Source organism: Elaeis guineensis, chromosome 7 (genome assembly GCF_000442705.2).
Source record: "Elaeis guineensis isolate ETL-2024a chromosome 7, EG11, whole genome shotgun sequence".
Taxonomy (NCBI): Eukaryota; Viridiplantae; Streptophyta; class Magnoliopsida; order Arecales; family Arecaceae; genus Elaeis; species Elaeis guineensis.
The window spans coordinates 103993356-104005144 of NC_025999.2; the positions used below are offsets into that span (position 1 = coordinate 103993356).

General features: G+C 43.8%; 2 protein-coding genes across 3 annotated transcripts; one reads left to right on the forward strand and one right to left on the reverse strand.

The window, feature by feature from the left end:
- The first annotated feature begins 85 nt into the window (after positions 1-85).
- LOC105047863 (uncharacterized) lies at positions 86-4900 on the forward strand. Of its 2 annotated transcripts, none has more exons than XM_010926971.4 (7): positions 86-1026; positions 1849-1964; positions 2037-2155; positions 2246-2408; positions 2503-2723; positions 2807-3182; positions 3266-4900. In XM_010926971.4, the coding sequence occupies exons 1-7, from the start codon at positions 622-624 to the stop codon at positions 4671-4673; spliced, it is 2808 nt and encodes a 935-aa protein (XP_010925273.2). In that variant the 5' UTR covers positions 86-621; the 3' UTR covers positions 4674-4900. The 2 variants fall into 2 exon arrangements, with proteins under 2 accessions (XP_010925273.2, XP_073116711.1); XM_073260610.1 differs by lacking the exon at positions 86-1026 and adding an exon at positions 1173-1677.
- Positions 4901-5148: 248 nt separating this feature from the next.
- On the reverse strand, positions 5149-10865 carry LOC105047862 (coleoptile phototropism protein 1). Its single transcript, XM_010926970.4, has 2 exons — positions 9660-10865; positions 5149-5992 (listed from the first exon to the last, which is right to left on the reverse strand). The coding sequence occupies exons 1-2, from the start codon at positions 10830-10832 to the stop codon at positions 5462-5464; spliced, it is 1704 nt and encodes a 567-aa protein (XP_010925272.3). The 5' UTR covers positions 10833-10865; the 3' UTR covers positions 5149-5461.
- Between the last annotated feature and the right edge of the window lie 924 nt (positions 10866-11789).

Below are 11789 nucleotides of genomic sequence, written 5' to 3' on the forward strand. Positions count from 1 at the left end.
GTTTGCTATACCCGATGTTGCCACAAGCATCATGCAGTTATTCGGCCATTAAAAGCAAATAAATGGTCCGTGGTCAACCGTTATCCGAATTAAAAAAAGGTTACCTTCTCTTGACCGTTTAATTTGTTGAACTTGTGGGTTAGAGAGGGGGAGGTGATGGTGCGGCAAACATGTTGGGCCAGCTTTGGTCTAAAATATTCGGATAGATTTGTTTGTGCTAAATTGATTTGTAGACTAAATTTTAGACGGATTCAATTCGGCTCAAGCTGGCTCATGGTGTGTGCGCTGCAGCGTATAATTTCTCATGTATGTTCAGAGTGTTGGACATACACCTCATGGAAGTGGCCATGCCAAGTCAGCAACTTTGCCTATGTGGCATTACTTGATCAATTGCCATATTAGTATTCTGTGATTGCATTAGTGGAGGATGCATTTTATTTTGGTTTACGGGTCCCGGTTGCGGGGAACTAATGTTTGTTTTGGACCCTGTGCCTCATACGTGTGAGCCATGCGCCCATGATTGAGTTTGAGAGCCGTTGAAGCGTTTGTTTTGCTGTTCTGCACCGACCGGTGTGATTCGGTGGAGAGGAGGCCTTCTTATTCGAAATTTCAAACAGCAGTATGCCGGCATCAATGGTTCCGGTGATTTCGCGAATGTTGGCGCTTAGATTCTATGGTATACTTTTTGTTGTCCTTTTTCTCGCTGCCCTTATCACGTGGCATCGCCATTTGAAAAAACCCCAACGGTTCTCTTCGGCGCAGTCGACCGTTAACCCACACAAAAAGAGCAGCACGCTCCTCCTCCACCCCGTCTGTTTTCCACCCGGTTCCTGCCGCACTCGAAACTTTCAGATAACGGAAGCAATGGCTGCCAAGCTAGTCTTCACGGAAGAAGAGATGGCCGTGGACGAATGCCTTGGGTACCCTGAAGCCTACGCCAAGCTCTGTAGAAGTCCCAGTGTGCTCAAACTCGGCATCCAAGGACCCCCTTTTGCCTTCCTTCCCTACGTCTTGCAGCCTCAGGAGGTGAGGCCCCATTTTCCTCTTTCCCTTTCTCGGTCTGTTTTTTTTTATCGTCTGGACGCTCAAACTCGGCATCCAAGGCCCCATTTTCCTCTTTCCCTTTCTCGGTCTGTTTTTTTTTATCGTCTGGACGTCGTTTTTTTTTTAAAAAAAAAAGAATTATTATTATTATTTAATGGAAAATCTTGGCTTCTTCAGTTGTTTCTAGGGTTCCATGATACTTCTTCGCCTCCTCCTCCTCCTTTTATTTATTTATTTATTTTTGTTTTGGGGTGCACTTCAACCTTTCTGTATTCTTGTATCTGTTATTATCTGGATTCTTGATATTTTTGCTCGACTGGAACCATCTTGGATGAAATCAGGAGAGATAGTGGAGGATTGTGTTTTCTTTGGAACAAAGTTCGGTTTTTTTTTTTTCTCTCTCTCTCTTTTTTTCCTGCAGCAGATACAGCTGGATCAAATCCTTCAGATCATGGGTTCATAAAATATTTAAACTAGGCATACTGAGTGCTTAACACTGATCAGGTCAGGGTTGGGGGAACCTGCAAGTTTTCCCTAGATTCTGTTCATTAATCTTGCTTTAGTGCAAATGAGACGCTTCATTCTGAGAGAGAGAGAGAGAGAGAGAGAGAGAGAGAGGATAACGGGCGATAGGTATGGATGCCTGATTGTTTATCCTGTTCTGTTTTTTGGGTCCCAAGTGCAAGATCTGTCCTCCAAATTTAGTTTGCTCCAATTGCTCATATATTTGTCCTTATATCATGTAGCTAATCTATATGATTGTATGTTCCTTCAAGTATGCTGTTTTAAAATATCTTCATGCAGGCTTTAAGAGCAAAAGACTTGAATCAGATGTTCCCCGTCATCGACCCAGAAGCAAAACCTTCTGTTAACCCCAGAGGTTTTGTCAATCTCCTGTGGAAGCAACTGGACCATCTTGGGTGAGTTCTTTAAAGGTAGAAGAATGTGTGCACAAAAGCTACAGAATTGTAACTTTCTCTGGGTGCTTCCAGGAATGCGGGATTTGATCCTGCATTGTTTCGAGTGGACCCTTACGGCAATGTTCTCTATTTGAATGCTGATCCAGCTTCTCCCCTTGCTTGGGATGTTGATCATTGGTTTCCTTGTTCCAGTAAATCTCTTGTCACCCATTTTTCCCTCTTTATTAGTATTCCTCGTGCAGTGAATTTGTGTCTGAATTAAAATCTTGTCAAAATTCTAGGAGGGGGAAAAACTGTTCCTGGCAACCTAAGGCTACTGCAATGGCAAGTGTGCAGAAAGAAACACAATAAACTGGAGTTTCTCACTCCATGGTGGGATCTTCAATTGGGTATCTCTGTCAACCAGTTTCTATCCATATTCGCCTCCAGGAATTCAGATTTCAGGTTGGTAAGATTCAATTAACATGCTTATTTACTTTTCTAGGCTGATGAAGACTTCAAAAAAAAAAAAAATCTGGAAACGACAATTTATTTACAGGAACAGAGCATTTTCCTTCTTGTTCTTGGATGGGGGGAGCGAGGAGTTGAACTCATTGCAGGCTGTTGAATCTCATAGCTTTCCACAGCATTTCATTGAGATGAAACGGCAAGTAGGGTTTGCTCCAGCTGCCATTGTTTCATCACAAAGAAGTTCTGATGCATCGGTGCTGAAAACTCTTGATATAAATAGATGCCTGAGGTTCCATTCCCCTTTAATTGGTAAGTACAATAGAATTATTTTTACTTCTCTTCCCATTGTTCTTCTATAACGTTCTAACAGAGCCTGTTTTGGATATTAACAGCTGCAAGGAAATCATCTGCTGAAGAAGATGATGCTCACAACATGGCAACTCAGAAAGTTAGACCAAACATCTCTAAAGAGAACAACATACCTGATGCTAATTATAATGATGATAATCCTTATCTAACCATAGCAATGGCCAGAGATTCACTGAGACAGAAAGAAGAAACTAAAAGGAAGCTAGTGGAGATCGATCAGTTGGATGATGAACTGAATGATTTGAAAAGAAAAAATGAAACAGAAAGGCTCACCCTCCAGGAGTTGGAGACAGTGCTAATCAGACGGAGGCGGAGAGTTGAGAAATGTCGGCGTTTGGCAGAGGCTCAGTCCTCTTACAAGGCTTTATTGGAAAAAATGATCAGAGATGCCATGCATCAGTAAGTCCTCCTCAACCCAAAACCCATGATTTTTACGAGTTTTTTGACAGTTAATAATATCTATGTTACTTGCCACCATGTAGGAGTGTTGTTTACAAGGAGCAGCTTAGGCTGAACCAGGCTGCTAGTAGTGCTCTTATGGCAAGACTAGAGACACAGAGAGCAATCTGTGATGCTTCTGAGAATGAACTTCACCGAAAATTCAAACAAAGAGATGAGATTGAGAAGCAGATTAGGCCTTCTTGGGAGCAAGCACGGAAAAGATCACGCGTTGATGATACACTATTTCAGGAAAGGCATGATAAAGCCATTCAGTTTCTGTCGGCAGGGAGGATTAAAAACCCTATAAAGAAGGAGCTTAGAGTATTTCTAGAGGAGGAGCAAAAGGCTTCTGAAGCTGACCCATCTCTTGGTGGACAAGGAGAAGAGTCAGGAGAAACTACTACGACCGGCAGTATAGAGAAGGATGAAACATGTAGGACTTTGATAGTGGACAAGGATGAGGAATTTGCTTTAAGAGAGGGCAATTGCAGCAAGAACATCGAATCAGAAGAGAAGAAATCATCTTGTCTTATCCAGATGGAAGGAGAAGATAAAAAACTTACAACTATGATCGATGAGAAGCTCGAGCACTTGGCAATCGGAGAGCGATATCGCAGAAATAAAGAACCAAAGAAGCAAAATCTTTTACCTCAAAGCAGCCTGCATGAAGAAGGCAAACAAGAGTCTAGAAAGTTGGGAGCTTCAAAGAATGAAGTGACCCAAAATGATGGTAAGTTTAAGCAATTAGAAATCAGAGAGGATTATTTGAGAAAGTCTGATGTTCCTGAACCTAGGAGTCTGATTCCTCAAAGTCTTTGTGAAGAAGAAGATGAAGACTACCAGAACCAAGTCGGGAAAGAGAACGTAGAGAGGTGGCTTCAGATGCTATTTGGAAACATGCAGGAAGGCCCTTCCCTAGACTCTCCTGAAAGGGAACCTGACAGACCAGAGAACAGCACAAATGAATTAGTCAACGAAGTGAACTCCGTAACTCCACAGAAAGAGATCAAGTTTTTAAGGCTTAAACCATTAGAAGAAAATGGTGGTTCTGACCTGAATTCTGACAAACAGCAAACAAAAGACAGAAATTGCAGAGAAAGCAGGACCAGTGAGGCTATTATGATGAATGACAACAGTGTGTATGATAGGAGTAATGTTGTTATAGGAGTTGGGAGTAGTCGTGCTGGTAGTAGGAAGAGCTTTGGAGCAAAGGAGAGAGAGGAGAAGAAAGGAGCACTTTCAAGGTCTGAGAGTGGCAGGGCCTTTAGGTCTTTCCCATCATCACCTTCAATGATCTTGGGAATGAGAAGGGGTGCGGAATGCATAGGAAAGAAGCCAAAAGTGATCGATGATGATGATGATGATCACAATGAGGATTCTGCGGCTGCAAGCAACAGCCAGTTCATCAAGATCTGCACCAAAGCAATTAAGAAAACGGTGAACAAGTGATGATGGTGATCTATATTTAAATGTTTTAATTCTTCATTTTTTTTTTCCAAGTGCTGTGAGATGTAATTGTTTCTATCACTAAACAAGTAGGTATTGTTTGAGTGCTTAATATTTGTTGTATTTTACAATTACATTTCTGTCAATCTCTTTGTACTTTAGGCTGGATTGGTTTGGGATATGTGTAACTACTTGTTATAATAAATGAATATGATTTCAATTTGGCTTGCTTTGTACATAGTTGTATGGTATGAATTTGGAGGAGCAGGTATGCCTTGTGAATTGGAAACCATTTTTTTCCAACTCTTATTAAGTTTTTGCAAGCAAAAGCATGCATTCTTCACCTCTGTTATACCACGGTGAATCCCCATTGCAGAGTTTCTTATTATAATACTTGTTGTACGTAACGCAACCAAGTCTCAAAACAACAGGAATAAACATCGCACCATATTAATTTTTTCGGAGAAATACACCATATAATTTGCTTGTACAATGCATCTGTGACCAAAATTATCAAGGATAGATCATTCAAAAACACTTGCTAAAAGGAGTTGTTTTCGATTCTTGACCCCATATAAGTACTCAAAATGTTCTCAGCATGCAAACAATGTGAGATTGAATAACACCCGCGCTGATCCTCTCACATATTCTAGGGTAACATAATATTTTCACTTACTTTGGGTTGTAGTCGTATCATTAGAACATAATGCGAGATATTAGATTATGGAGTTTACCATGACAGAAGATATTCCGAGACATTAATCACAAAACCATTCGGTTGCATTTCTTCTTCAGGACATGGAGTTGCGCCACTTGGGTGGTGTGCCCTTTCCTTGAGCCAGCCTTCCCTTCTTGGCATCCATCCGTGGCCGGCGACCCGCCCCGACATCATAGTCCTCAACCTTGTCCACCACGTCAGCACTTCGGAAAAGCAAAGAACTCCACCTGAAGAACCCCTTCTTCCTCTTCTCCAATACAAGCCTGTCCACTTGGGCTTGCAGGGCATGGCACTGGACCTGGAGCCTGGCCACATCCTCCCGCAGTTTACGCATCTCATGCTGCTGGGCCAGGACCTCCCTTTTGGAGGGGACCCGCATTGGAGGTTCGAGGGCCGGGTTCGGGCTCCGTGGCCCAGTAAACGACGCACTCCATTCGGTGAGCCGGTGGAGCTTGCAGCGCTCGGAGAAGAGCACTTGGATCACGGATCGAACGGGGAGGCGCTCGTTCTGGGCGGCATGGACGGACGCCTCCGAAGACAGCTTCCGAGCGTCGATGACCCTGCATAGAGCCTTCTTATCTTGTTTGGTCGTGTTCGGATGGGCCTGGGAAGGGAAGGAACAAGATAGTTAGCACAAACACTTGGGCCTCTTGGGGTTCATCCTAGCCAGATACACTCCTCCAACACATAATACCACTGTATTGGATTGTTCGAGATGGATTTCCGTTTTGCTCCGACCATGTAGGAAAAAAGAAAGAAGTTTTTGTGGACTTACTAGTCTTCTACATTATTTATTCTAAGGCCAGTCGAATCTTGGAATCGTCCAAATCCAAGGCCTTAATTGTGTAAACGAGGCAAAAGCTTGAGCCAGGAAAAGTTTGTGAATCGCTACTGTTGGAGCACATGGATGATCCCCCTACCATTGTCCGTACGTGAGCCTGCCAACTAGAGGCATTTCATACCAACTTGAAATAGCATTAAGCACTACTATACAAGCAGTCACATGGAGACAATAGGTGTCGGAATGGTGGTGACTGGCTTGTGAAAAGTACTGTGCATAACAGGCAGATATTATATTCATGACAACTGGTTCAATCATTCACGGATGAGATAGCTAGGTGTTGTAAAAAATACTTCGTGTAGACTGAGGGAGATCAAATACGTCATGCAAAGTATAGTTGGGGAGTCGATACAGTTGATGACTGGAAACTTTAAGACTTCTCTTAGACGGTCTCACTTGATAGAAGTTTGCATCGAAGCAAACTTGGGCCGTGAGGAACAGTTCAGTCAGACCAGATGTCAGATCCTTTTCAGAGTGCTAACTGATTCGAAGCCACATATTTAGATTTAGCTGGGGACCTGAACCAACCAAGGTGATGGGCTTCAAGTCGATCCAAATTAACGTGACAAGACAACAAAGGCCCCCATGGACCATGCATTTTTGTCACCATGCGTGAACTGTATGCTATAGAGACAATATTAATTTATGAAATTTCAAAGCAAGCTTCCGGGTCCTGATCAACTTCTACTTCCTACCAAAAAAAAAAAAAAAAAACTTCTTCTACTTTTGTACAGGGTCCCAGGATCAAATCAAGCACCCAGTCCCGAGTCCAGTTTAGTCTTGGCATGCACAGCCTGAAAATTCGTGCACTCTCTTTTTTAGGGTTTTTTTTTTTTTTTTTGGGGGGGGGGGGGCAGCAATAGACAAATAAATAGGACACTAGTTACCCTGATACACGCAAACTGGGAAAGGTGAACAAAAAGCGATGGTCAAAGATATCATAGGCGCAGTCTCCAGCAAAGCAAACTGCAGAATAACTGCGGCCAACAGTTATTTGTCCATGTTCGTGATAGATCCGAGAGCCATTTAGAACCAGTGCCATACATTAATGGAGTCCGGAATAACCTACTCCAATAATTGACGTCCTAGGTATAGGGATATCTATTTTGCACGGAAGAGAGGAAACTCTTTCAAGAGAAGTCCTCGATCCCATAATTCCGTCCCAAAAATTAAAAAGCAAAAAAATAAAATAAAAAAAATGAAAAACAAAAGGTGTGACGCATTCCATCCAAAAGGCGATTTCCCTCTTTTTGTGCATATGATAACTCTCTCTACCTTAATAATGACAGATGACTACTGTAGCTAATCATGAGAGCCCTTCCTTCCTTGAAAAAAATTCCCATGATTTCTTCAAAAAAAAAAAAAAAAATCTATATAAATATATATTTAATTTAATATTAATTATTTATTAAAAAAAATCTTAAATACTTATATAACGTCAAAAAAATCTATATAATACGTGTCACTTAATTTTTTTAAATGAAATTCTGAATTATGATAAATGATATCAGAACGGACCTGACTCATAACTCATAAAGATCAAAAGATATTGCAATCCGAATTTATTGAATTGATGGGTTGGTCATGGACTGATAATGATATTTATAAATGAATGCTTGAATCTAAATTCTTAATTTGATGAGATTGATAGGACTTAAATGAAGAAAATATGTCACAGAAGTATATTCAGTGCCATATTAATTATTTGCTGGAAGGATATTATATATTTATGTAAAATTGAAAAATTTTAATAATATCTTCCAACAAATCTGTGAGATTCTAGATTGTAACAAGAATTAATGAGAACAAACAAAAAGCCTACAATAATTGTTATAGTGATTTTTCGGCTTGACTTGCTGGTACCAAAACGCCCAGTGTTGGTTGGATGCTTGGCTATAGAAGTTTTGTTTTAAAAAATCTGTGGTATGTGCATTGCAGAGCGATCAACCATCAAGCAGGGAACAAATGGGTGCTGCTTAATCACTGGCCTTCTGCAATACATGAGGTGATTTGGTTCCAACCCAAACCAGAGAGGATCCAAAATCTGATGCGAGGAGGTTAGTGATTAGCGAAAAAGAGAAATAGGAGGGAAGAAGCATTTGATATGCGCTTGTAGTGGATCGTGGTATCACTTTTGTGGTGTGATCTTAAGTATCATGCACATAGCTGCTCTGGTACAACAGTCCAGCTATTTCTTATATATATCGATACGGCGCATCCCTTGGACGTCATGCCTAGGCTTGTGCAGAACTTTCTCCGTGACATTTCAAGGTGTCATGAGATTGAAAAGGTGCACTGCAGCATGATAAATTACTTGACGAACATACCTAGATCTCCCGATGTAGCCAAAGGTTATAATTGGTGTCGGAGTACGGTTTCTGAGCAAAAAGGGAAAGATTAGTAATACTGAAATAGACGTTGAGAAAAAAGTCATGGGGGATAAATGCATCGTGAAAGTTCCGGATCATGTCAATATAATCTGCTATTTTCAGATGGGCTATAAGGTCTAGACTTGGTCCTTATCTCTTCTTTTCTTCTTTTCGTACGATAATTTTGGTTAGGAAGTTACCATGCCGTTGTACCATGCTCTAAAGATGATGTTATAATTTTTTAAAGTGGGAAAACGAATTTGCCCTTACAAGAACACGATTTACATGCTAATGCGAGTAATTTTAGGCCTTTTGGATGAACATCCAGAATAAGATACCTGATAAACTTGCAGACCCATATTCCATGAGCTCACTCTATTTATCAACTCCATCCAAGTCTAACAATTTATCTCCAGTTAGTATGGGCGCAAACAAGCCAAGACGAGCCTAATAACGAAGCCAGTTAGGTAGGTTTAATTTGTCAGCTCGGTATCCATTTGTTTGCTCATGAAAGAGTTTCCTATTGAACCAAGCTGAGTATCCATTTGTTTTGCCATCAAGCTCAGTTGATTACGAATGGAGCTTGCGTTCAAATAATATGGAAGGCAGGTTGGTTTTATAGCTGAATGAGCTCAAACGAGCCCATCCAGCCGCGCCTTGAGACGTTAATGTACAGCTTAATTTGTTTGCAGACCTACGGATAAGCGTGAATTGACCGCTGGAGCACCAAGGTGTGTCAATATTGCCCGCTGGGCAAGGATTGCCACTTTTTGTCCCCTAATTATCTTATCTAGGATCTCCAGGCAGGCTGCATTTGGGAATCTGAGAGATTAGTAGGCAGGATCTGCCCACCGGCTAAAATGCCCATCCTAATTATGTTAAAGGAACAGTCGCTTGTTCATCAAACTCTTTCCTTCCCCCTAGGCTTAACTCAGCACGGATAAGGAACGCCTAAGGCTAGGTACTCGAAAGCCAATGTGCTGCAATCCGTGACGCCTAATGAGTAATGACTCCAAGCACCGAGTGCAGTGAACAAAGAATCTACTCTAATTTTGACTAACCTTGAGATACGTGTCGATGGCCCGGTACAACCCGTCGTCGGTGGCCCGCGCGTGTGCCGGCACGGCCCGGGCCAGCTCCTCGAACTCCGCCACCGCCAGCCCGGCGTCGAGAGCCGCCTCCGCCAGATACGCGTCCACCAGCTTGGCCACCTTGGCCAGCGCCGCGGCCCCGCTTCTCGCCACCGCCGCCGGGCCCTCTTCCGCCCCGACGAACCACCGCACCAGCCTCAGCATCAGCCCCACGTCCAGCAGCGTCCCGCACGTGTGGCTGAACGCCGGTATCATCACCTCCCGCAGCGACGCCTGGTCCAGCTGCCGCCCCGCACGCGCCTCCAGCTCTCCGATACAGCCGGCCGCCGCCCCGACCATGCTTGCCGTCCTCAGGAGCCTCAGTAAGAAGTCGCAGGGGACGGCGTCCTTCTCCGGGGGAAGGACGCCCACCAGGGTCTCGACGAGGAAGCGCTTCTTGAGCCACGCGGCGGTGGGGCTCTCGGGAGGCGGGGAGGGCTCGGCGGCGCGGCCCGTGGCCATCTCGGGGAGCCACCGAGAGGCGTAATGGGAGACGACGGAGCCGAGGAGGTCGGGGCGAAGACCCTTGGCCTTGATGCCGGCGAGGGTCCGGGCCAGGTGGTCCGCATCGAGGGCGCCGGCGTCGTCGATCCAGGGCTCGGCCGGGAGGAGGTCGGAGGACGGCAATGGGAGTTTGTCCTTGCGGTGGGAGGAGGAGTTGGGGCTGTGGGATGGAGGAGACCTCATGGTTGCCCGGTTTGGGTCGAGAGAGAGAGTGGATTTTGTTTGGTTTGGAGCCCAGGGATGGGATGGTGGGGAGGAGGAGGAGAGGGGACTTGCAACCGCCGCTGCGGTATCCGCAGCATTCACGAGCGGGCGTGTAAAGACTGGGGAAAGGAGGAAGAGGAAGGGAGTCCACATGTGCGAAAGACCTTGGATGCTTCGCCTGTCATTTTGTGCAAAGCCAAGCATATTGTTTCTGTTGACTAAAAAAAATATTTTTCGCAACAGATCAGCTTCTAGGCCGTTCATTTCCTTGAGATGACACTGCCATCGTTGATTTAGGGGATGGGGTCGTATCTTTCTCGCGAAAGGATGATTCACCGTCCTTCGTGCCGATCGCTTTGAGAGCTCTGCGGTGATGATCCAACGGTGTTTCCGCATGACGGAACGTAAATCCTCCTTTCACGCGAGAGCTACAATTCGGTCCCAAGGAGATCCCGTCTCCCAACCATAGCAATCCGTGCGATCATAAAAATGTCATGATTGCCTGGCCTCGCGAATGATATATGAGATAAGAAACCTTACGACACCGTGTGGCAAGCACCAGGTGCACTTGGAGCGCGTCAAATCCCACGGTGGATAACACGCCACGCTACCCTTGTTATTCACCAATTCCCGATTGCGCGCTCTCCACCGTGCATGTGCTCCGGGATTTGCCTTGGTTCACCTGCACCTGGTGCATGCAATAATTTCTGGTGCGGCGGAGGCAAGCTATACTAGGCTAACGGGGGTAGGTGCACCACCTCTAACCTAGGTACGATCAAAACATGTACCTAGTACCACGCACTTCATGTTCCTATAGTTTGGAGAGAACTGGGCCTCCCCCCTAATACTCGCATTCCCATGCTTAGCAGCTTCATTTTTTGGATGGTACGCTGCCAAAAACTACCCCCAAGTAATAATACGGATGGATCTTCCTCCCTTTCTCTCAGTCAGTTTAAGCAGACGGGGACTCTGTTTGAGCTCGAATTAGCTTGAAATAAATTATAGTAATGCATAATAAATATTATTTAAATAATATAAAAATAATGATTAGGTAAATAACATCAATAAAAATATGTATATTTATCATTGATTTGATAGCCATTAAATCTTTGCCTAATAATTAAGTAAATCAATGCTCGAATTTACTGCTATTGTAGAAGAAATTTATTCCTTTGAGAGGTGTGAGGTGTCTATAATCAGCCATCGCATGGTCGTTTAATTGACATCCAACTATCAAGAGAACTCTTCAAAGCCTCAATCACCTCCCTTTGTAACTAATTGTTTTGCCGCTTTATAAAAGCCAAATGATGCATAGAAGGAATTGGCTTTTCCCTCGAACAAAAACATCACAAA